The 21825-nt window shown below is 42.0% G+C and overlaps 1 protein-coding gene across 2 annotated transcripts in view; it reads left to right on the top strand.

Annotated features, from left to right (window-relative positions):
- LOC126457365 (intraflagellar transport protein 80 homolog) overlaps positions 1-21825 on the top strand; it is a 461822-nt gene that overhangs the window by 192667 nt on the left and 247330 nt on the right. For both annotated transcript variants that reach the window (XM_050093607.1, XM_050093608.1), the window contains exons 7-8: positions 9925-10049; positions 10149-10397. In XM_050093607.1, coding sequence (XP_049949564.1) covers positions 9925-10049; positions 10149-10397 — 374 coding nt within the window. The remainder of the gene's footprint in view (positions 1-9924; positions 10050-10148; positions 10398-21825) is intronic.

Below are 21825 nucleotides of genomic sequence, written 5' to 3'. Positions count from 1 at the left end.
AAATAAAAACTTATCTGTAATATATAAAATTCATTATATCGTTCCATATCACTTATTCGGAACAAATGGCTACCCTAAAATGTATAAAATGTCACCAAAATCAAATAAAAAGCATATAGAATTTATAAAAAAGGCAGTAACTGTCCGAATTCGCCCTCTGTGTACTGTAACTTTGAACAGAGATTTACAAAACACATGTGTCCGAAATTACCCCAATCCATGGGGTGACATCAGGCACTTTATTTAACTGCCTCAGATAAATATACCTACACATACACTTTCTGGTTCTTGGATATTTTATTCATTACACATATACCCTACCACTTCCACAACAATTAATTTAATCTAACAATATATACGAAAGTTACAATCAAAATAATGACAAAACCATCCGAAATCACCCCGTTTGACGGCACCCATATATCTCCCCATGTGCACGTTGTGTGTATCATTATACACACCCCTTCTCTATATGCACCTCCACCTCAGAGTAGGCTAGTCAAATAAAGATTTGACAATATAATTTCTACGGAGGGTAGAGGATCATTCTACTGAAAACAAATATGAAGAAATATTATGATGAACTTGGGTCCTTGTAGGCATCACAAAGAATGTAAATCCCTGAGGAAACATAGCGTGTAGTTATTACCACTCTACATCACTGATCAGGTAGATTATATAATGGTAAGACAGACATTTAGGAACCAGGTTTTAAATTGTAAGACATTTCCAGGGGCAGATGTGGACTCTGACCACAATCTATTGGTTATGAACTGTAGATTAAAACTGAAGAAACTGCAAAAAGGTGGGAATTTAAGGAGATGGGACCTGGATAAACTGACTAAACCAGAGGTTGTACAGAATTTCAGGGAGAGCATAAGGAAACAATTGACAGGAATGGGGGAAAGAAATACAGTAGAAGAAGAATGGGTAGCTCTGAGGGATGAAGTAGTGAGGGGAGCAGAGGATCAAGTAGGTAAAAAGACGAGGGCTAGTAGAAATCCTTGGGTAACAGAAGAAATATTGAATTTAATCGATGAAAGGAGAAAATATAAAAATGCAGTAAATGAAGCAGGCAAAAAGGAATACAAACGTCTCAAAAATGAGATCGACAGGAAGTGCAAAACGGATAAGCAGGGATGGCTAGAGGACAAATGTAAGGATGTAGAGGCTTATCTCACTAGGGGTAAGATAGATACTGCCTACAGGAAAATTAAAGAGACCTTTGGAGAAAAGAGAGCCACTTGTATGAATATCGAGAGCTCAGATGGAAACCCAGTTATAAGCAAAGTAGGGAAAGCATTAAGATGGAAGGAGTATATAGAGAGTCTATACAAGGGCGATGTACTTGAGGACAATATTATGGAAATGGAAAAGGATGTAGATGAAGATGAAATTGGAGATACGATACTGCGTGAAGAGTTTGACAGAGCACTGAAAGACCTGAGTCGAAGCAAGGCCCCAGGAGTAGACAACATTCCATTGGAACTACTGACGGCCTTGGGAGAGCCAGTCCTGACAAAACTCTACCATCTGGTGAGCAAGATGTATAACCTCAGACTTCAAGAAGAATATAATAATTCCAATCCCAAAGAAAGCAGGTGTCGACAGATGTGAAAATTACCGAACTATCAGTTTAATAAGTCATGGCTGCAAAATACTAACACGAATTCTTTACAGACAAATGGAAAAACTGGTAGAAGCTGACCTTGGTGAATATCAGTTTGGATTCCACAGAAATGTTGGAACATGTGAGGCAATACTGACTCTACAACTTATCTTAGAAAATAGATTAAGGAAAGGCAAACCTACATTTCTAGCTTTTGTAGACTTAGAGAAAGCTTTTGACAATGTTGACTGGAATACTCTCTTTCAAATTCTGAAGGTGGCAGGGGTAAAATGCCAGGAGCAAAAGGCTATTTACAATTTATACAGAAACCACATGACAGTTATAAGAGTCGAGGGGCATGAAAGGGAAGCAGCGGTTGGGAAAGGAGTGAGACAGAGTTGTAGCCTGTCCCCGATGTTATTTAATCTGTATATTGAGCAAGCAGTAAAGGAAACAAAATAAAAATTTGGTGTAGGTATTAAAGTCCATGGAAAAGAAATAAAAACATTGAGGTTCGCCGATGACATTGAAATTCTGTCAGAGACAGCAAAGGACTTGGAAGAGCAGTTGAACAGAATGGACAGTGTCTTGAAAGGAGGATATAAGATGAACATCAACAAAAGCAAAACGAGGATAATGGAATGTATTCGAATTAAGTCGGGTGATGCTGAGGGAATTAGATTAGGAAATGAGACACTTAAAGTAGTAAAGGAGTTTTGCTATTTGGGAAGCAAAATAGCTTATGATGGTCAAAGTAGAGAGGATATAAAATGTAGACTGGCAATGGCAAGGAAACCGTTTCTGAACAAGAGAAATTTGTTAACATCGAGTATAGATTTAAGTGTCAGGAAGTCGTTTCTGAAAGTACACTCCTGGAAATGGAAAAAAGAACACATTGACACCGGTGTGTCAGACCCACCATACTTGCTCTGGACACTGCGAGAGGGCTGTACAAGCAATTATCACACGCACGGCACAGCGGACACACCAGGAACCGCGGTGTTGGCCGTCGAATGGCGCTAGCTGCGCAGTATTTGTGCACCGCCGCCGTCAGTGTCAGCCAGTTTGCCGTGGCATACGGAGCTCCTTCGCAGTCTTTAACACTGGTAGCATGCCGCGACAGCGTGGACATGAACCGTATGTGCAGTTGACAGACTTTGAGCGAGGGCGTATAGTGGGCATGCGGGAGGCCGGGTGGACGTACCGCCGAATTGCTCAAGACGTGGGACGTGAGGTCTCCACAGTACATCGATGTTGTCGCCAGTGGTCGGCGGAAGGTGCACGTGCCCGTCGACCTGGGACCGGACCGCAGCGACGCACGGATGCACGCCAAGACCGTAGGATCCTACGCAGTGCCATAGGGGACCGCACCGCCACTTCCCAGCAAATTAGGGGCACTGTTGCTCCTGGGGTATCGGCGAGGACCATTCGCAACCGTCTCCATGAAGCTGGGCTACGGTCCCGCACACCGTTAGGCCGTCTTCCGCTCACGCCCCAACATCGTGCTGCCCGCCTCCAGTGGTGTTGCAACAGGCGTGAATGGAGGGACGAATGGAGACGTGTCATCTTCAGCGATGAGAGTCGCTTCTGCCTTGGTACCAATGATGGTCGTATGCGTGTTTGGCGCCGTGCAGGTGAGCGCCACAATCAGGACTGCATACGACCGAGGCACACAGGGCCAACACCCGGCATCATGGTGTGGGGAGCGATCTCCTACACTGGCGTACACCACTGGTGATCGTCGAGGGGACACTGAATAGTGCACGGTACATCCAAACCGTCATCGAACCCATCGTTCTACCATTCCTAGACCGGGAAGGGAACTTGCTGTTCCAACAGGACAATGCACGTCCGCATGTATCCCGTGCCACCCAACGTGCTCTAGAAGGTGTAAGTCAACTACCCTGGCCAGCAATATCTCCGGATCTGTCCCCCATTGAGCATGTTTGGGACTGGATGAAGTGTCGTCTCACGCGGTCTGCACGTCCAGCACGAACGCTGGTCCAACTGAGGCGCCAGGTGGAAATGGCATGGCAAGCCGTTCCACAGGACTACATCCAGCATCTCTACGATCGTCTCCATGGGACAATAGCAGCCTGCATTGCTGCGAAAGGTGGATATACACTGTGCTAGTGCCGACATTGTGCATGCTCTGTTGCCTGTGTATATGTGCCTGTGGTTCTGTCAGTGTGATCATGTGATGTATCTGACCCCAGGAATGTGTGAATAAAGTTTCCCCTTCCTGGGACAATGAATTCACGGTGTTCTTATTTCAATTTCCAGGAGTGTATTTGTATGGAGTGTAGCCATGTATGGAAGTGAAACATGGACAATAAATAGTTTGGACAAGAAGAGAATAGAAGCTTTTGAAATGTGGTGCTACAGAAGCATGCTGAAGATTAGATGGGTAGATCACATAACTAATGAGGAAGTATTGAATAGAATTGGGGAGAAGAGGAGTTTGTGGCACAACTTGATAAGAAGAAGGGACTGGTTGGCAGGGCATGTTCTGAGGCATCAAGGGATCACAAATTTAGCTTTGGAGGGCAGCGTGGATGGTAAAAATCATAGAGGGAGACCAAGAGATGAATACACTAAGCAGATTCAGAAGGATGTAGGTTGCAGTAAGTACTGGGAGATGAAGCAGCTTGCACAGGATAGAGTAGCATGGAGAGCTGCATCAAACCAGTCTCAGGATTGAAGACAGCAACAACAACAACAACAACAACAACAACATCACTATACACCCCATGTAGCTCAATATTTTGAATAAAGACATGAGGCTGACCTTCTGCATCAGATCTTCTTTCTCTTCCTTTTAATTTGTCATAAATATTGAAATTCATCAATGTTCAGTTTACACTTAAAGGTACACCTGTATCTCTATCTTTTATTTTCTTTGTTAACCACCTCACCAATACATAGTTATGATTACAAAATTCTGTACAAAAATCACACATTTCAGATGGAACAATATCAAATACAAATTGACCATCCGGTTTGTTGTTATTAGTTCTGAATTTAAATAATGTCTCCCAAATAGACTGTTCACCTACAAACTTGACAAAGGAGGCACGTCAGCATATAATGCAATATTTGTTGAACCTTTCGTTCAAGTTAACTGTCCACACATTCCTCCAATGTCCTTAAACTAGAATATGAGGTTACTAATTCATCTGAATCTGTACCTTGTTCTGAATCTTGAGTGTGACACTATTGTGTGAAATTTGTTGGGGATCTGTATTTAGTTTGATAGCATATCCATTTATCAGATTGATAACTAAATCAAACTGTCCAAGTAAGTCAGAATGTAACCCACATTATATGTTGAAGCTAGTGGATTCAGATAACTTTTTATTTATTTCTAATTTTTTCTGACATGAGTCATTAAAAGATTGACCCATCTTAGTGGTAGTCAAATCTAACCTGACATTTGTTTCAGAAATACCTTGTTCAACTTTAGCAACCCTGAGCCTCTATTTTTGTGTTTAATTCATTAGTTATACCAGCAAGAATTTAAGTCATCACCCTGAGACTTTAAGACTGCTTTTAACTCTGCTTCTAAACCAGCAATAGTAATATCTCTTTGATCATTAGTTGTATCTAGCTTTTCATTCCGGTTATCATCATGGGGCTATAAGTCAGCATTGTATTGACTAACTGTCCTGTTCTAATGTTTATCTCATACACAGCCTTGAGCATTTCCTCCATCATTTTGGTCAGTACAGGCAGAGAGTTGAAGCAACGATATGTTTACAATTACTTTTCGGCCACCGAGAACAGTGTAAGTGTCAGTAACCTCCTTAAGAAACCTTAGTAGCACAAAATCAATTTCGACTACACCAAACACCCACAAGTATTGAAAAAAAAGTTAATTTGGCTTCAATACAGCTCAATGAATTCAGTTGAGTAGCTTGCCAGTCCAAGGGAATGATGACTAGTTGGGTTGTTGCACTCACTGAGACCATATTGTTGTAGACTGCCATTGATACCTCTAGCTGCTGCATCATTGCTGGGGACCCGATGAACACAGTTGTCACAATTTGTAGTGTTGGTCACCAATCTCCCAACTCATGGACTTCAAATAATCTTCTGCAACACATCTTTTGCTGATACCTTCGGTACTTATCAACAGAATTATTCCTTCTTAAATGCTTGCTTTTTCATATGTGTATTTAGCTACTCACTTCCCCTCAACAGTCTGTTGTTTACTCAGTTGTTGATGACAACAGTGATAACTGTCCTGTTGATCTTCACTTAAAATTCCAAATTGTTCTGAAATACTTCCTAGTTTCTAGTTATTATTGACATTCTCCAGCAATCTGACACAATTCCAACATTAATTGTTCTGGGTCTTGTCACCAGGGTGTCAGAATTTGTTGTTCCATTCACTGAGTATATTGACTTTCATAGGTTTGTATGCAACTGATCTTCAGTTAATGAATAATATTTAGTTCCATGGTGTTCTTGACTTAGACCGCAAATCTCTTGGACTTCTTCTCTTCTCCAGTATGGAATATTGCTGGAAGTGAGATGCTTTAACATAACATGAAATCCTTGGAAATAAATATGAAGAGTTTCTTCAAAGACATCCTCTGTATGTTCTTTGATAACAGTGCAGTAAATTCTTCTATGCAAGACTTTCTTAATGTAAGAATATCATGTATAATTTTCTCTCCATATCTGACATAAGAGCATAAATCAAACAGTGGAAAATCCGGGATGGAATCTAACAATATTATGAAAAGGAAAGTTGCTACTCACCATATACCGGAGATGCTGAGTGACAGATAGGCACAACAAAAAGACCCCATTCCAGAAACCAGCAGGATTTCCAGTCCTTCCTCAAATCCTTAGGCCCATCCCAGAACCTCTCCCAGGAGTCCATGTCTCTGCTCACCCCTACCACTCCCCGTACACCTACCTTCTGCATGCGTGTTAAAGTCCATAAACCCAACCACCCAGGATACCCCACTGAGGCCAGTTACTGTGCCACTACTGCGAGAATCTCTGCTCTTGTAGACTGACAGCTTCAGCCTATTACCTGGAACCTACCCTCCTATATAAAAGATACCAACCATTTCATCCACTGACACTCCACAGTTCCTGTCCCTTTACCACCCTCTGCCCTGCTCGTCACTGTTGATGCCACCATGCCCTTTACACTAACATCCATGACCAACTATATCCTTACTCACAATTACTTCTCCTTTGAAGGCATTACCTACAACCAAATCTGGGGTACAGCTGTGGGCATCCACATGGCACCATGCTGTGCCAACCTATTCATGGGTCATCTAGAGGGATCCTTCCTAAACACAGAATGCTAAATCACTCACCTGGTTCAGATTCATTGATAACATCTTTGTTATCCTGTTCAAAGGTGAGGACACCCTATCCATATTCCTCCAGAACCTGAACAACTTCTCCCCCATTTGCTTCAGCTGGTTGTACTCAACCCAACAAGCCACATTCCTAGATTGGCCTCCACCTCAAAGATGGCTACATCAGTACCTCTGTCCATATCAAACCTACTAACCACAAGCAATGCCTCCACTTTGACAGCTGCCACCGATTCCATACCAAGAAGTCCCTTCTATACAGCCTAGCCACCCATGGTCGTCACCTCTGTAGTAACAAGTGGTTCCTCTCAAAATAAACTGAGGGTCTCACTGAGGCCTTTACAGACCGTAGTTATCCTCCTAACTTCATACAAAAGCAAATCTCCCATGCTTTATCTTTCCAGTGTCCCATAATCTCCCAAAGTCTCACCATCCAGCTACAGAGGAGCATTCCCTCATAACTCAGTACCACACAGGACTGGAGGAACTGAACTATGTTCCCTGCCACGTTTTTGACTACCTGTCATCGTGCCCTGAAATGAGAAATGACCTGCCCAATATCCTTCCTACGCCTCCCACAGTGATAATCCACCATCCACTGAACCTACACAATTTATTTGTCCATCCCTACAAGGCCCCTGCTCCCAAACCCTTACATCATGTTTCATATCCCTGTAATAGACCTATATGCAAGTCCTGTCCCATACATCCTCCCACCACCACCTGGTCCTGTCCAATCACAAACATCAGCTATCCTGTCAAAGGCAGGGCTACCTGTGAGACCAATCAGGGGATCTACAGGCTAAGCTGCAACCACTGTGCTGCATTCTACATGGGCATGACAACCAGCGAGCTGTCTGTCTGCATGAATGACCACTGACAAACTGTGGCCAAAAAACAACTGGACCACCCTGTTCCTGGGCATGCCGCCCAACATGACATTCTTCACTTCAGTGAGTGTTTCATAACGTGTGCCATCTGGATCCTTGCTGCCAATACCAGCTTTCCCTTCAACATATCCTACGTTACCATAACCCTCTTGGCCTCAACCTTCATTAGCCACTGTCCTCACCCACCTAGCTCCTTCCCTGTTCCCATTCCAGCACTATACAGCCATCATTCCACCATGACACAGTCTTTTTTCTTCTCTCCTTTTCTGCTACTCCCTCCCCCCAATCCGCTCTCCCCACCTCTGTCTAACCTATCGATTGCACCTGGCTGCCCTACCCTCTCTTCACTTCGTCCTTGTGCACTCCTCAGCAGCACTTCACTGTCTCCCACCATTATCCTGCTACCCCTCCCCCTCACTGCCCCACCTCCTCCTTATCCCCACCCAGTTGCCACTTCCATCATTCACTGCTGCTATTGCTCGCTGTGTGGCTTCAGCTGGCAGAGGCTGCAGTCATGTGTGTGTGTGTCTATCAGCTATTTTCAACAAAGTCTTGGTTGGTTAAAAGCTTATAGTGTGACAATCTTTTTGTTGTGTCTATCTGTGACTCAGCATCTCCACTATATGATAGGACTACAAATGTCAGTTTGATAGTTGTAAGCATGGTCAGGGAATGAATACATTTAAATTGTTCATTTATTTTTTTCCATTTCTATCAACATTATCAATTGTGGCTCTTGCTCCAGAACTAATATGCTTCTTTGACCTGGGGTGTTGACCAGTGGAGCAAGCACAAACGCCTCACAAAGACCTTCTCTTATGAAGGTAATGTGGCCATTGTCCAACCTTGAAGACATGCATTGTCTCTTGAACTGACTCACCACATGCAAAATACATAACAAACTTGCCCAACAGTTGTGCTTTTCTATTTGCTACATTTTTGTATCAATTTTATTTGTATATGAACATCATTAGTCAGAACTGTGGATGTAGAATTATACATCATTTTTCCAGTGTTTTATGTTATATGACAAATTGCACATCTAAGTTTGTGATAATTTTTTGTGTATTTCTAGCAATAGGGTAAAATACAGAAGACTTTTTGATTTTTAATGTTTTGATTATCTGTTTTACCTTACTAACTGTAAATGGATGTATATGCTGGTGACTGATTTTGTTGCAGTCACATCTCTATAGAAGCCCATAGTCTCCTTCAAAAAAATCCTTGCAACCAATTTCCTCTTGTGCTTCCAGGACAGTGGATAAAGAGGCAACTATTGTAGATAAGCACAACTGCATCTTTTGTAATAATAGCCTATTATCTCGTGGTGGTGCAGGAAAAATGTAGTATCAACCAGAAAGAAACTTTTTGCGCAAAAAAAGAGAGAAAAACCACAGGCAAATAAGTTGGTTGTCTTCGGTTTCACTTGCCAAAGCAATGTTAGTGTATTAATGTTTGTTCTACAAAAATATGCAATTCTAATTTCTTCCAGTTTTATTTATTTTTCCTCATTTACAATATAAATGTACAACAGATAGTATGAATACAAATTACTTAAAGAGCTGGAAAAAGATTATCATATTTGACGAAGTTATTGTTCAGTTATAATCAATATGAACAAATAATTACTTTTAGTATTGTGTGTGTGTGAGTTGGTCTTGTGTGTGTGTGTGTGTGTGTGTGTGTGTGTGTGTGTTTTCTATTTCTGAAGAAGGACTTTTTTGTCTGATAGCTTAAATATTTACCAGCCTTTTCACTGTGTCTGTCTGTGACCCGCACCTCCTCTTGCGGTGAGTAGCAGTTTATTACTGTTAGAATATTATTATTACATATTGGACTTTCCATTGTTTGTCGGTAACTAGAATATTTATACAAGTTTTTGTAATGGAAGCAAGAAGCAAGTCATGTTTTTTCTGTTACTGGGCTGAGAGGAACTATTACTTCATTTATGTGTATCCAGCAAAAGATGACGACACGCTATAGATAGATGGTGGATTGTAAGGTTGTTTTTAATTTTTACTTCCCTACTGGCTATTTTTACTCTATAAAAACTGTATTTATGTTATTATCTGCTTGATTGTAGTGGTCCTATTCTTTGGAGAAGGTCAGAACTGGAAGCCTATTTAATATATCTTGGTCAAGTGATGGAACCCACATTGCAGGTGCCTGTGGAAACGGGCATGTAATATTTGCTCACACTGTTGAGAGGTATGTACTGAGTAAGTTATTTTTGTGCAAAAGCTGTTTAAAATCACTCATTTTAATCTTGTTTCTTTATTTATGCATCTTCCTTTTTTTCCCTTAAAGGAGGTTGGAATGGAAGAATTATGAAGCAACGGTCACTGATCGTAAATCAATTTCAGTTCATAATGTGAGTGATGATACTTGGGAAAAACTTGAATTTCCAGATCGAGTGATAAGATTATCTTTTGGATATAACCATTTAGTAGTGATCACACCCACACAGTGCCATATTTACAGTACAAAGAATTGGAATACGCCAGCCATTTTTGATCTACGAGAGGGAACAGTGTCTATGCTGCTACTTGCTGAAAGGTAAAATGTGGCACTAATTTGTAATTTTAGTGTTTATTAAGTGAATAGTGTGAGTGTATAGAACCTCACTGTACAAAATATTAATGATCCACTTAAAAGAGCACACTAGTCACTTTGGTGCCCTGTAGATGGCTGATGTAATTCAAGACAGTAAGTGATACAAATGAGAAGTGTTCAAATGAAAAGGTACTAAACAACACTGTGGCTATAATTGAAGTCTTTATTCAAAAGTAATCATCAGGGATCTGAGCAAAACTTTTCCACTGTTTCACAAGCCAAAGGTTTCCCTATTCCCAGAATTCCTGTGGCTGTGACAGGAGCCAGTCCTCCACTGTTTCCTTCATTTCATCATCTAATGAGCGAAGTGGCACAGTGGTCAGCACTCTGGATTCACATTTGTAAGGACAGTGGTTCAAACCCATGTTTGACCACCCAGATTTAGGTTTTCCTTGATTTCCCTAAATCGCTCCAGGCAAATGCTAGGATGGTTCCTCGGAAAGAGCAATGCCAGTTTCGTACCCATCCTTGACACAATCTGAGCTTTTGCTTTGTCTCTAATTACCTCTACGTCAACCTGATTTTAAATCCAATCTTCCTTCCTTCATCTGAGTTGAAGTGCCTCCCTTTACTCATCAAACTCATTGAGCATGAAAAAACTGTAACAGGGAAGTGTACTGTGAAACACTCCATAGTCTATGTAAGTCCATGAAGAACAAATGGCCTGGGCTGCTCACAGAGGGAGTGATTGTGCTCCATTATGATGTGCACCCACACATCTCCCATGTCACACAAAGTGTAATGGCCAAGTTGTAATGGGAACAGCTTGAGCGTCCACGCTACAGCTCGGACCTGTCACCCTGTGACTTCCGCATATCTGGTCTGCTAAAAAACATATCAGAGTTACACAGTGAACTGAAGGACATAGTGGACTGACCCCTGTCACAGCCACAGCAATTCTGGGAATAGGGGATCCCTTGGCTCATGAAACAGTAGGGTAGTTGTGCTCAGACCTCTGATGGTTACTTTTGAATAAGGACTTCAGTTATGTCCACATTGTTGTTCCGTATTTTTTTATTTGAACACCCCTTACATGTGCCAGTGGGCTGTATGGAATTAATGCAATATGGTAGGTCGGTGTAAAGAGGTGACAGAAGTGCAGAGAGGGGCTATCATCTTTGGATGTACCTATAACCATCCCATGGACGAAGTTCCCTGATTTATTGGTTAGTTAGTTATTTACATGATCCATGGATCTGTTGTGACTTCTTGCTATGATGTGAAATGAGTCTGTGTTATTATCACAGAATACTTTTTCAGTGAGAAATGTGGCAGAATGCTGCACATTTACATGATTGCTGATATTTAAGATTTAAAAAAAAAAATACATACTTGCAAATAGTGATTTATACCTCATTGTGTTCAGTCTCTCTCTCTCTCTCTCTCTCTCTCTCTCTCTCTCTCTCTCTCTCTCTCTGCCCCCAAGCCCCTTCTCTGTTACAACACATTACCCCCTTGCTTACGACACATTGCGCACAAGCACGCATGCATGTGCCCAGACACACACACACACACACACACACACACACACACACACACACACAATACAGCATGCTACTGCACACATTCAGAAATTTTGCTGTGGAGTAGAAAGAGTTGTCAAACATTTATGATTGTGGACTGTATTTGAAGTTAATTTCAGTACCCACAAAATTCTTTACATTACTGGGTAGGCATTCAAAGATTCCTGTGGCTGAATACCTCACTCCTCCCTGTGCTGCACCACGTCTGAGTGTTAAACAGTGTAAGTCACGTTTCCTCCAAGTATCAACAATATTAGGAAAAGGATAGATTTCTACTCACCATAAAGATGACACATACAGACAGGCACAATAAAATATTGTTACACATGTAGCTTTTGGCCAAAGCCTTCTGCACATTTACGCAGGCAAGCACACCTCACACACATGTGATCACCATCTCCAACAGCTCGGAGTGGACCAGTTACCAGCAAGATCTCTCTCTTACATCTTTGCCACTGATAGATGAAAGACATATCAAAGGCAGAGACAATGTCCATTGTAGGATTAGCAAGTCTACCACAAGCAGTGGTAACTATGCCACATGACCACCAGCCACACAGGACAACCACCTGGGAAACTATAAAACTGGCAATATAACTGACTGCAGAGTGGGCAGAAGTTCTTTTAGGGCAACTTTCTCAAGTAGATCATTGCCTACTACAGTAAGCAGCTTTCTTTTTTACCACCACTCCTGTTGGACTCTGAGCACAATATCTCTCTGCTTCACTGGACTCTGCTGAATTTGTCATCATGTTTTACTGTACTACTAAGGGACTTTGTCAGCAGTACTCAACTGTAGGTGATAAATTTTGAAACATTTCTGCTGTATATCTGTGCTGCTGTACTCTGTGTCATATTGTACACTTTGTACTTGCTCTCATTACTATCAAGTGTCACTAATTCCATACTGTGTAGATGCTGAACTTCAGGAATTTCAAGTTTCCATTCCTTCCACTTCATTTATTTTCTTGCTGATTTTAATTTTTCCCAGATCCAAGGATCCATGATTTAAGTTGTATTTATGTTTGATGGCCAATAAATACTCTAACTGTAAAGTGTTTGTTAATTTAAGCTACAGCCATCTCTGATACCATAATATTTGAGTGTGGTGTGTTAATGCAGACTGTTCGACATATTTACAAGGAATGATGTACCATTCACAGTGATGTATCATGGCATAAGAAGAGTAACTGTAAAAAGATCATAACCAACTGGAGACAAGTGCCATGCTGTATCAGTGATGTTGGTTTCAAACCTGACAGGCGTTTCTGCTGTTAGTGAATGTTGATATATCTCAACCACTTTCTGAGTGTACATTTTAAAGGGAACTGCAATTAGTGGACATTTGGTGCCAGATATCTGGCAAAAGACCACTTGTGACTGTGGTACATAAAGCTGCATGTTTTTAGTGCACAAAGATCATTGAAACTAGACAAATGCTGAATGGGCCCATGTAGTGTGGTCTGATAAATTATGAGTTTGCTCGTTTTCAAATGGTGCGAAACACTGAGTATGCCAATCACCAAACAAAATATTTAATCTGCAGTGTATCTAGAGCATAATTCAACCCAGGTAAGGTCCTGAGATGTTTTTGGTGTGTTCTTCATAACAGCACTCGAGCCCACTCATTCAGGTTACCAAGAACACGAGCCAGGATATTTTTTTCATCATTCTTGGTGATCAAGTGTAGCCCACGATGAGTATCCTATGGACATTTCTATCTTCTAAGATAAAAACAAGCATGTTATCAGGGCTGCATACTTACTTTCATAGTTCAACAAACACTCTGGCACTCTATCACATCTCGACTGACTCACTAAATCACCTGATTGTAATCCCATAGAAAACTTCAGGAACTATTTGGAACAGTAGGTGAATGTAACAGTAAGTTTACTAGCTGCATGGCATCCAATTACCAAAGTGTGGTTTTAGTCGGATTTGTCATAACTGAAGAAACTATTGTACTCTCATGCTCACAGAATTGAAGCCATTATCAAAGTCAGAGGCAGTGTTACATGTTATGATTATTTCTATTTGGAGGAAGTAACATTTTGTTCAGTGTGGTTATATATACCTATTTTAGATTTACCTCTCACACTAATTTGTTAAATTAATGGTAGTAGTGTATCCAGGACTGGATGAGCGTAAGGCTACTGCAGGAAGTAGGAATCTGGCAGTGCACAAAATTTGTGAATGAGAACAGTAATGCAGTTTTAGAAACTGACTGTTGTGCCAGGTTTATTCAGAAAATGTACGACTAGAGGAAACAAACTATGGTGCCAGAGAGGCCACCAACAGATTGAGGGAGATGTTGTGCAAGAGAGGGATGGGAAGGCATGCCTGAATGGGTTGAAGGCTGGCAACTAAGAGACATTGAGGTCTGTCCCAGCTCACTCTTACCAGTCCATCCTATGGCCCCCACGTAACCATTTGGTTACTTGAGGGTACTCTGGAGTCATGTGGTAGTACAGTACCAGCCAAGCATGGTCATGACTCTTCAGTAAAATGCAATTACTCTTTGCAGAGAACAAAAATTGAAAAAGTAAAAATTTTGTTTGAAAAATAAAGTTTCCATTTAATCTGTTGACCCACTATGCACATTCCCTCCCCCTTATGTAGGAGCAGTTTGACTGATTACAAGAATTCAAATGCAGTGATTGAATTATTTAAATGATTTCTATTTTTAACTAAAGAAAAGTGCTCCCTTGGACAGGGGGCATTTAGTAAGAGATGGTATTTTCTAATGGAGAGTAATTTATTTACTAAAAAATGTCTGCAGTTAGTAAAAAACTGCACTAACTGCACAAAGTTTTGTAATTTCATTGTCTTTAGAAATAATATTATAATTACTTTCAAGGTCTCAGTTGGCTTATTTTAGTTAATAACAATGGAAATATATGGCCAGTTCAAGCAGTAGACTGACTTGGTTATGTGGTGGCCTGGAAATGACACTAAGTGGTGCAACAGTGTACTAAGCTGGCAAGACAGTATGAGGCATTTCAAGATATTACTAGCTGGGTAGTGGCTACACTGGCATGTTGGCAGTGCATGAGTACGGAGATGGAATACTACAGTCAGGAACGACAGCATTGGGGTTGCTGAGGGTAGTTGTCTAGTGTGACAGTCAGGCCTCATAGGTTATGAGAGACTGTAACACTCCATCAAAGGGGTGCATAGATGGAGGCACATGGTAGTATATTTCAAATGCGGCTAAGGGGGTGAGAGGCTAGTCTGATGAAGTTGACAAAATTTTGCTACATCTTCTATAAATTCCTTAGTTATGTTGTATAAAAGTTACGGTCTCAAAAGATTTGTAATATCTGGTCGCTTTGGGGTTAGGGAGGATGCCTTGTGACACCAGTCACAGCCTGAAATCCTAAATTGCTCTATTATGGTTCTCCATCTTTCTCGATACAGGAAGCAGCAGCGTGGCTGAGGCATCCAATAGCCTCCTGTGTATTGTCACCCCGCAGTGATGATAGTTGGGTGACTCAGGATCCGGATGGTCTTGGTTAGTTGTGGCCACATGTGTTGTGACGTGGCTCATGCAATCTGAACTGTGCAGAAGGCGGCAGGCAGGGGAAGTAATGGCAGTGACCTGCTGCCCCAGCTGATGCTGGCCCTATGTGGTGGCAGCTCCTGGTCCTGTGTTTTCATGGTGGACTGTGCTGATGCAGAGTTAAACTATGTTTCACGAACGGCATTTTTGGATGGTGCCCAAGTCACAAAGTCCTATGGTGATAAAGCTGCAATACTAACAGAAGTGACTTTAATGGAAAATAGCTAGGTATTTATATGTTACCGAGCTGTGCTTGCTTGGGCTTTGTTATCCTTTGCAACATGTGTACTAAACATTTTGGCAGATGCTGGTGTGAAAAGACTTCCGTCCTCTTCTACATAAGTACTGTTATGTCAACTGTTTCCATACCTTGCCTGGCCGGCTTGCCTCATAATGTAATGTAGCAATGGCTGTGTCATATTTTGTAAGACGTAACACCCATATTTGCCTGCACCTGGTGCTATTGAAAATCACTTCCTTTTTTGCGTATTTCTGACCCAGTGTGGTCCGTGTGCTGCTTTGCACTCCTCTTTAACAAGACCCAGTCCCTCAGGTCTACTATATTACATATATGCACTGGCAGCTGGCTCAGTCATCTTTAGTCCAGTCTTTTCTCAAGATTGCATATACCGCTATCTTTCCTCATGCACTACTTATTCAAAGCTCCACTAGTTCCTTTTCAGCTTAACTTAACTTACAGATATAGTTGATTCTACTACGTTTTAGTCTCTGGGAATCGAATACACTGTGTTTTGAAAAGTGGCTGGGTCCAAACTTCTTCTTGTGTTTTGCTTTTTGTAGATGTAAACAAGGACTGTGCTTGACAGAGCATGTGACACTGCAGTACTTACTACGACAATGGTCAGATTGTTTCTCTCTGATAGTGGTTTTTCCTGTACTCGTCAACATGCTGCCTCAGCATCTCCACAGGGATTTTTCCCTCTCAGTTTGTGTACAGACTGAATTACCCTGGGTCCTAAAGTCCAGATCAATGTAGTAGATTTTCAGCTGGTAATACTGCTATAGGTTCCTCTGGCCATTACAGTCAATGCTGCAAAATGCTCAGATGGATTATTCGTGGCATTGTGACAGGTAGACATAGAGCATGCATTATGACTCATTTATTAGGAATCTGCTTTTGTCTGGCTCTAGTCTCTTTTCTGCAGTGCGCTTCCCCTGTTTGTAGCAACTGGTTACTACTATCATTCTCTTGAAGGTACAGTGCAGCCGATGGGCCTCAATCTGCTGGAAGTACAACTCAGGACCAATCACATCTTTCTTGCAGCCATTTTCCACTTCATGACACAGCTGTGTCTTCACTGATCTGGAGTTCTGACCCTCTCTCAATACCCAGTGTGGACAAACTGTAACTTCATCCCTGTAAGACTTCTGTAACTCCTCTTCTACCTTGCCTCATGCCCACTCTTGTCCTCTGCATTCAATAACAACCACTGTTCTCCAAGGACCGTCACCGCTCGGAGAACAGGGATACACTTTACCCTTACCTCCCCCTAAAAGTCCCCTGCTAGCCTGCTGTAGTTCATTCAGCCTATCCTATACATTATGCTATACTTATACTGAACAAACTCAAAATATAAGTGTCCTGTTATCTGCAAGGCCTTAACCCATATGGATTACTTCTCATTGGATCATCTAAAACTTCTCACTCCCTCCTCCTAACCACCTTCTTCACATTTTTCTTCCGTTTCAACTTCACAATTCTTGGCCTACTTCTGTACTCTCACAAAACCATTTCAAACATGACGCGTGTACAATTTTCTTCCTCGTGAGCAGGTAGATCTCAACATTCACTGGTGACATACTTTCCACAACTTGATATGACCATGGCTATTTTGCAAAAATTTCTTTGTATTTCCATTTGGATTATAAGAAGTCACTAACGTTACTCAGTGGCCAACCTTGTACTGCAGCATTCTTACTGAACAGCTGACTGATTCTTCTTGTTTTTCTAGTGCCCTGGTATTAGCCTTGTGCACTCTGTTCCATATTTCCCATATCTTTCTTGTGAACAATTTAACAGGTTCTCCTGTCTTACCCTTCTTGGCACTTAACATGTCGATTGGTGATGGCATCTTATGACCATATACTACCGCGTTTGGTGACAATCCTGTATTCATGTGCTGCTTCAAGTTGTTCATTGAGATCACATACCTCAAACAAACATCCCAGTTGGTATGGTATGTACCCACATAATATCCCAACATGTTCCCTATAGTTCTATGCCCTCTTTCTGTTCTTCTGTTAGCTTAAGGATGAAGAGGACTCATTCTCAATTTTTTTACACACAACAGCTTACACTACTCCTTGAACAAATCTGAAATACAATTGGTTTCCTGATCCATCACTATCATCTCAGGTATGCCGAACTTCAGTATCCAATTGTTTACTAGTGCCTGCACCACTGTTACTGTCTGTTGGTTGGGCATTGTAACCATTTCCAGGTATTTCAAAAAATGGTCTATAATCATGAGTACTTATTAATTCCCCACAGGTGTTCTATTCAAAGGGCATAAGACATCAATCCCAAGCAAATGAACTGGTGCTAATGCTTCAGGTAACTTCTGCAGTGGCACTCTTGTCTGACACAAATCAGCTCTCTGTGGACACTGTATGTAATTCTGCACATATTAGTCCATGTCTGCGCTTGTATTCCTGCACCAGTACCTCTCCACTACTCTCCTGTTTGCAGATCTACATCCCTCATGACCTGCTAACACATGACCGTGTGTCACTTGTGATACTCTATCTCTCAGCTTTGCTGGCACCACCACTCAAGGTCCTATCTTAGTTTCTCTGCACAACTACTCATCCTGCACACAAAAATGTGATTTTTCATGAAATTGCTCACATTCGTTGTCCATTTTCTGTCCTGTCTGCCATTCCTTAAGCTCATTAGCTCCTGTTTGTAGTACTACCACTTTTCTACTTGATCCATCTGTGTTTTTGTTTCTCTCCACATTTATGTAAAGATCTCAAAACCAAATTCATTCAGTCACACTACCCATCACATCAATCTACTAAATGAATCCTTCAACCCCAACAACCATTCAAACACTGCATGATCCATTATCCTTCAAAAAAATTTTCCCATAGAGGTAGAACTTGGAGTAGGTAATTCCACAAATAAGGCTAAACATTTCCTTTTCCATCCTTGAGTAATTCTTCTGCACTGAGTTCATCTTCCTTGATGACTTGACCAATGGATATTCCATGCCCTCATCTTCTTGAGACAACACACCACCAAGTGCTTGGTGGATGCATTGCATGACAGAGTGAATTCCTTATTAAAATTTTTAAACACTAAGGTAGGACTGAGTGACAAAGCTTCTTTCAATTTGTTGAAAGCAAATGAATTTTGAAACTTCCTTCAGCAATTGCATAAATGATCTGTCAATATCCACATATCTTTTTACAAACTTTCTGTAATAAATTGTGACTCCAACAAATGATTACAGTTCTTTCATCAGTTTGGGTCCATAAAATTCATGTATGGCTTTAACTAACCTCAGGTCTGTCCTAACCCCATCCTTACTAATTATATGACCAAGGTATGCCGCCTCTTCTAACACTAAATTACATTTCTCTGTACTCATTGTTAAATTTACAGTCCTCAGCCTCAACCTTGCATCACCTCCATAACAAGAACTCCCAAAGACATTGACTGTGGATACTCTATCACAGACACAGTCCCTTTGACTGTTCAGAGATGTCACTAAACCCACCCAACGATGTAAACAACCATGCATGAGCAGCGCCTATTAGACGGAGGGGGTCCGACAGCCGATCAGTTCCAGTCATTCCTCCAGAAAGGAGGTACATGGCTCATGTTGTCTGCAGTTCAACCATGCCTAGACGGTCAAACAACACTTTGATTGCATCCGCATTGTTACTTTGTGTCAGGAAGGGCTCTCAACAAGGCGTCTCAGAATGGACCAAAGCAATGTTGTTCAGACAAGGAGAAGATACAGAAAGATGGGAACTGTGGATAACATGCCTCACACAGGCAGCCCAAGGGCTACTACTGCAGTGGATGACCGCTACCTGCAGATTATGGCTTGGAGGCACCCTGACAGCAACGCCACCATGTTGAATAAAGCTTTTCGTGCAGCCACAGGATGTTGTGTTATGACTCAAACTGTGCACAATAGGCTGCATTATGCGCTACTTCACTCCCAACGTCCATGGCAAGGTCCATCTTTACAACCACGACAGCATGCAGTGCGGTACAGATGGGCCCAACAATGTCGTCAGCAGCAGAAGAGTGGGAGTAGAGGCAGAGCTAAGTATTTTGGTAACAGTAGTTTCAGGGGTGGGGAACTGAGGATGAAGCACACAATAAACACCAAAGGAAACCCAAGGTCCACTTATGGGCAAACTCAGTAAAATTACAAGCTACAAAGTCATATGCAGAGCTGGATTGTACATCAGAGGCATTGTGGTGAAGAAGAATAGTGGGCTACAGTTGGACACAGGGGCACATGTATTGGTTGCCAGGGGAGATCTGGTGGAACATAAGCTATGGAATGCACCAAGGTATACTTTGTGTTCAGTGAAGGATAGTGATGCCACACCATTGGGATCAGTGGACACAGATTTTCGCCGTGGTACAGTTCAGTTCAGACAACGTATAGAGACTGTGCCACATTGAATGAAATTTTCACTCTGAAGCAGAGTGTGCACTGATATGAAAATTCCTGGCAGATTAAAACTGTGTGCCGGGCTGAGACTCGAACTCGGGACCTTTGCCTTTTGTGGGCAAGTGCTCTACCATCTGAGCTACCCAAGCACAAAACAAGCCCCATCCTCACAACTTTACTTCTGCCAGTACCTTGTCTCCTACCTGCCAAACTTCACAGAAGCTCTCCTATGAGCCTTGCAGAAAGTTCTAGCACTCCTGGAAGAAAGGATATTGCGGAGACATAGCTTCTACAACAGCCTGGGGGATGTTTCCAGAATGAAATTTTCACTCTGCAGTGGAGTTCTTGAGTTCGAGTCTTGGTCCGGTACACAGTTTTAATCTGCCAGGAAGTTTCATATGAGCGCACACTGTGCTGCAGAGTGAAAATTTCATTCTGGAAACATCCCCCAGGCTGTAGTAAAAGCCATGTCTCCACAATGTCCTTTCTTCCAGGAGTGCTAGAACTTTCTGCAAGGTTTGCAGGAGAGCTTCTATGAAATTTGGAAGGTAGGAGACGAGGTACTGGCAGAAGTAAAGCTGTGAGGATGGAGCGTAAATTGTGCTTGGGTAGCTCAAATGGTAGAGCACTTGCCCGCAAAAGGCAAAGGTCCCAAGTTCAAGTCTCGGTCCAGCACACAGGTTTAATCTGTTGGGAAGTTACACTGTGCCACATGTGAGTGAGTGCTATGATATAATTCTAGGGTTTGATTTCTTGAATCAGCATTGTGCCCAAAATTGACCTCTGGCAACACATTGTGGAGTTTTGTGGAAAAATGTTACATCTGGGCAAAACTACTGCCAGTGTGGCAATGTCACAAGGGGAGTCTGTATGAATCTATATAGTATAAAAAACTGTTTAAACTGTGAACACTCGGCCGGCCGAAGTGGCCGTGCGGTTAAAGGCGCTGCAGTCTGGAACCGCAGGACCGCTACGGTCGCAGGTTCGAATCCTGCCTTGGGCATGGATGTTTGTGATGTCCTTAGGTTAGTTAGGTGTAACTAGTTCTAAGTTCTAGGGGACTAATGACCTCAGCAGTTGAGTCACATAGTGCTCAGAGCCATTTGAACCATTTGTGAACACTCACACTAAGACTCAGTTCACACAACTATATACTTAAGGTTATTAGGAAATTGCTTTGGGTTAATGTTAAATCTAATTTACAGCTAGGGGTTTTGTGTGTGGTAGAAATATTGGAAGTATACTTAAGGGTACTAGGAAATTGCTTTGGGTTGGCATCTCCTTCTCTTCACCAATGAGTGTTGAATATGCCTTCAACCAGGCAATCATCGGAGGCTTGTTTGGAGGCAACCTGGTCAGGCTGAACGCCTTACACACACTGTCCAGCAAGTGTAGCAAGGTGGAGATTCCATAATGTTTTCGGGTGGCATAATGTGGGGCTGACATATGCCGCCGCTTGTCATGGAAGGGGCTCTAATAGCTGTACGATAAGTGAATGCCATCCTCCGACCGATAGTGCAGCATATTGGCGAGACATTCGTCTTCATGGATGACAAATCGCGCCCGCATCATGCACATCTTGTGGAGACTTCCTTCAGGATAACGACATCGCTCGACTAGAGTGGCCAGCA

This window comes from Schistocerca serialis, chromosome 2 (assembly GCF_023864345.2).
Source record: "Schistocerca serialis cubense isolate TAMUIC-IGC-003099 chromosome 2, iqSchSeri2.2, whole genome shotgun sequence".
NCBI classification, from domain to species: domain Eukaryota; kingdom Metazoa; phylum Arthropoda; class Insecta; order Orthoptera; family Acrididae; genus Schistocerca; species Schistocerca serialis.
The sequence above is the reverse complement of the archived record's forward strand: the minus strand, read 5'-3'. Positions and strand labels throughout refer to the sequence as shown.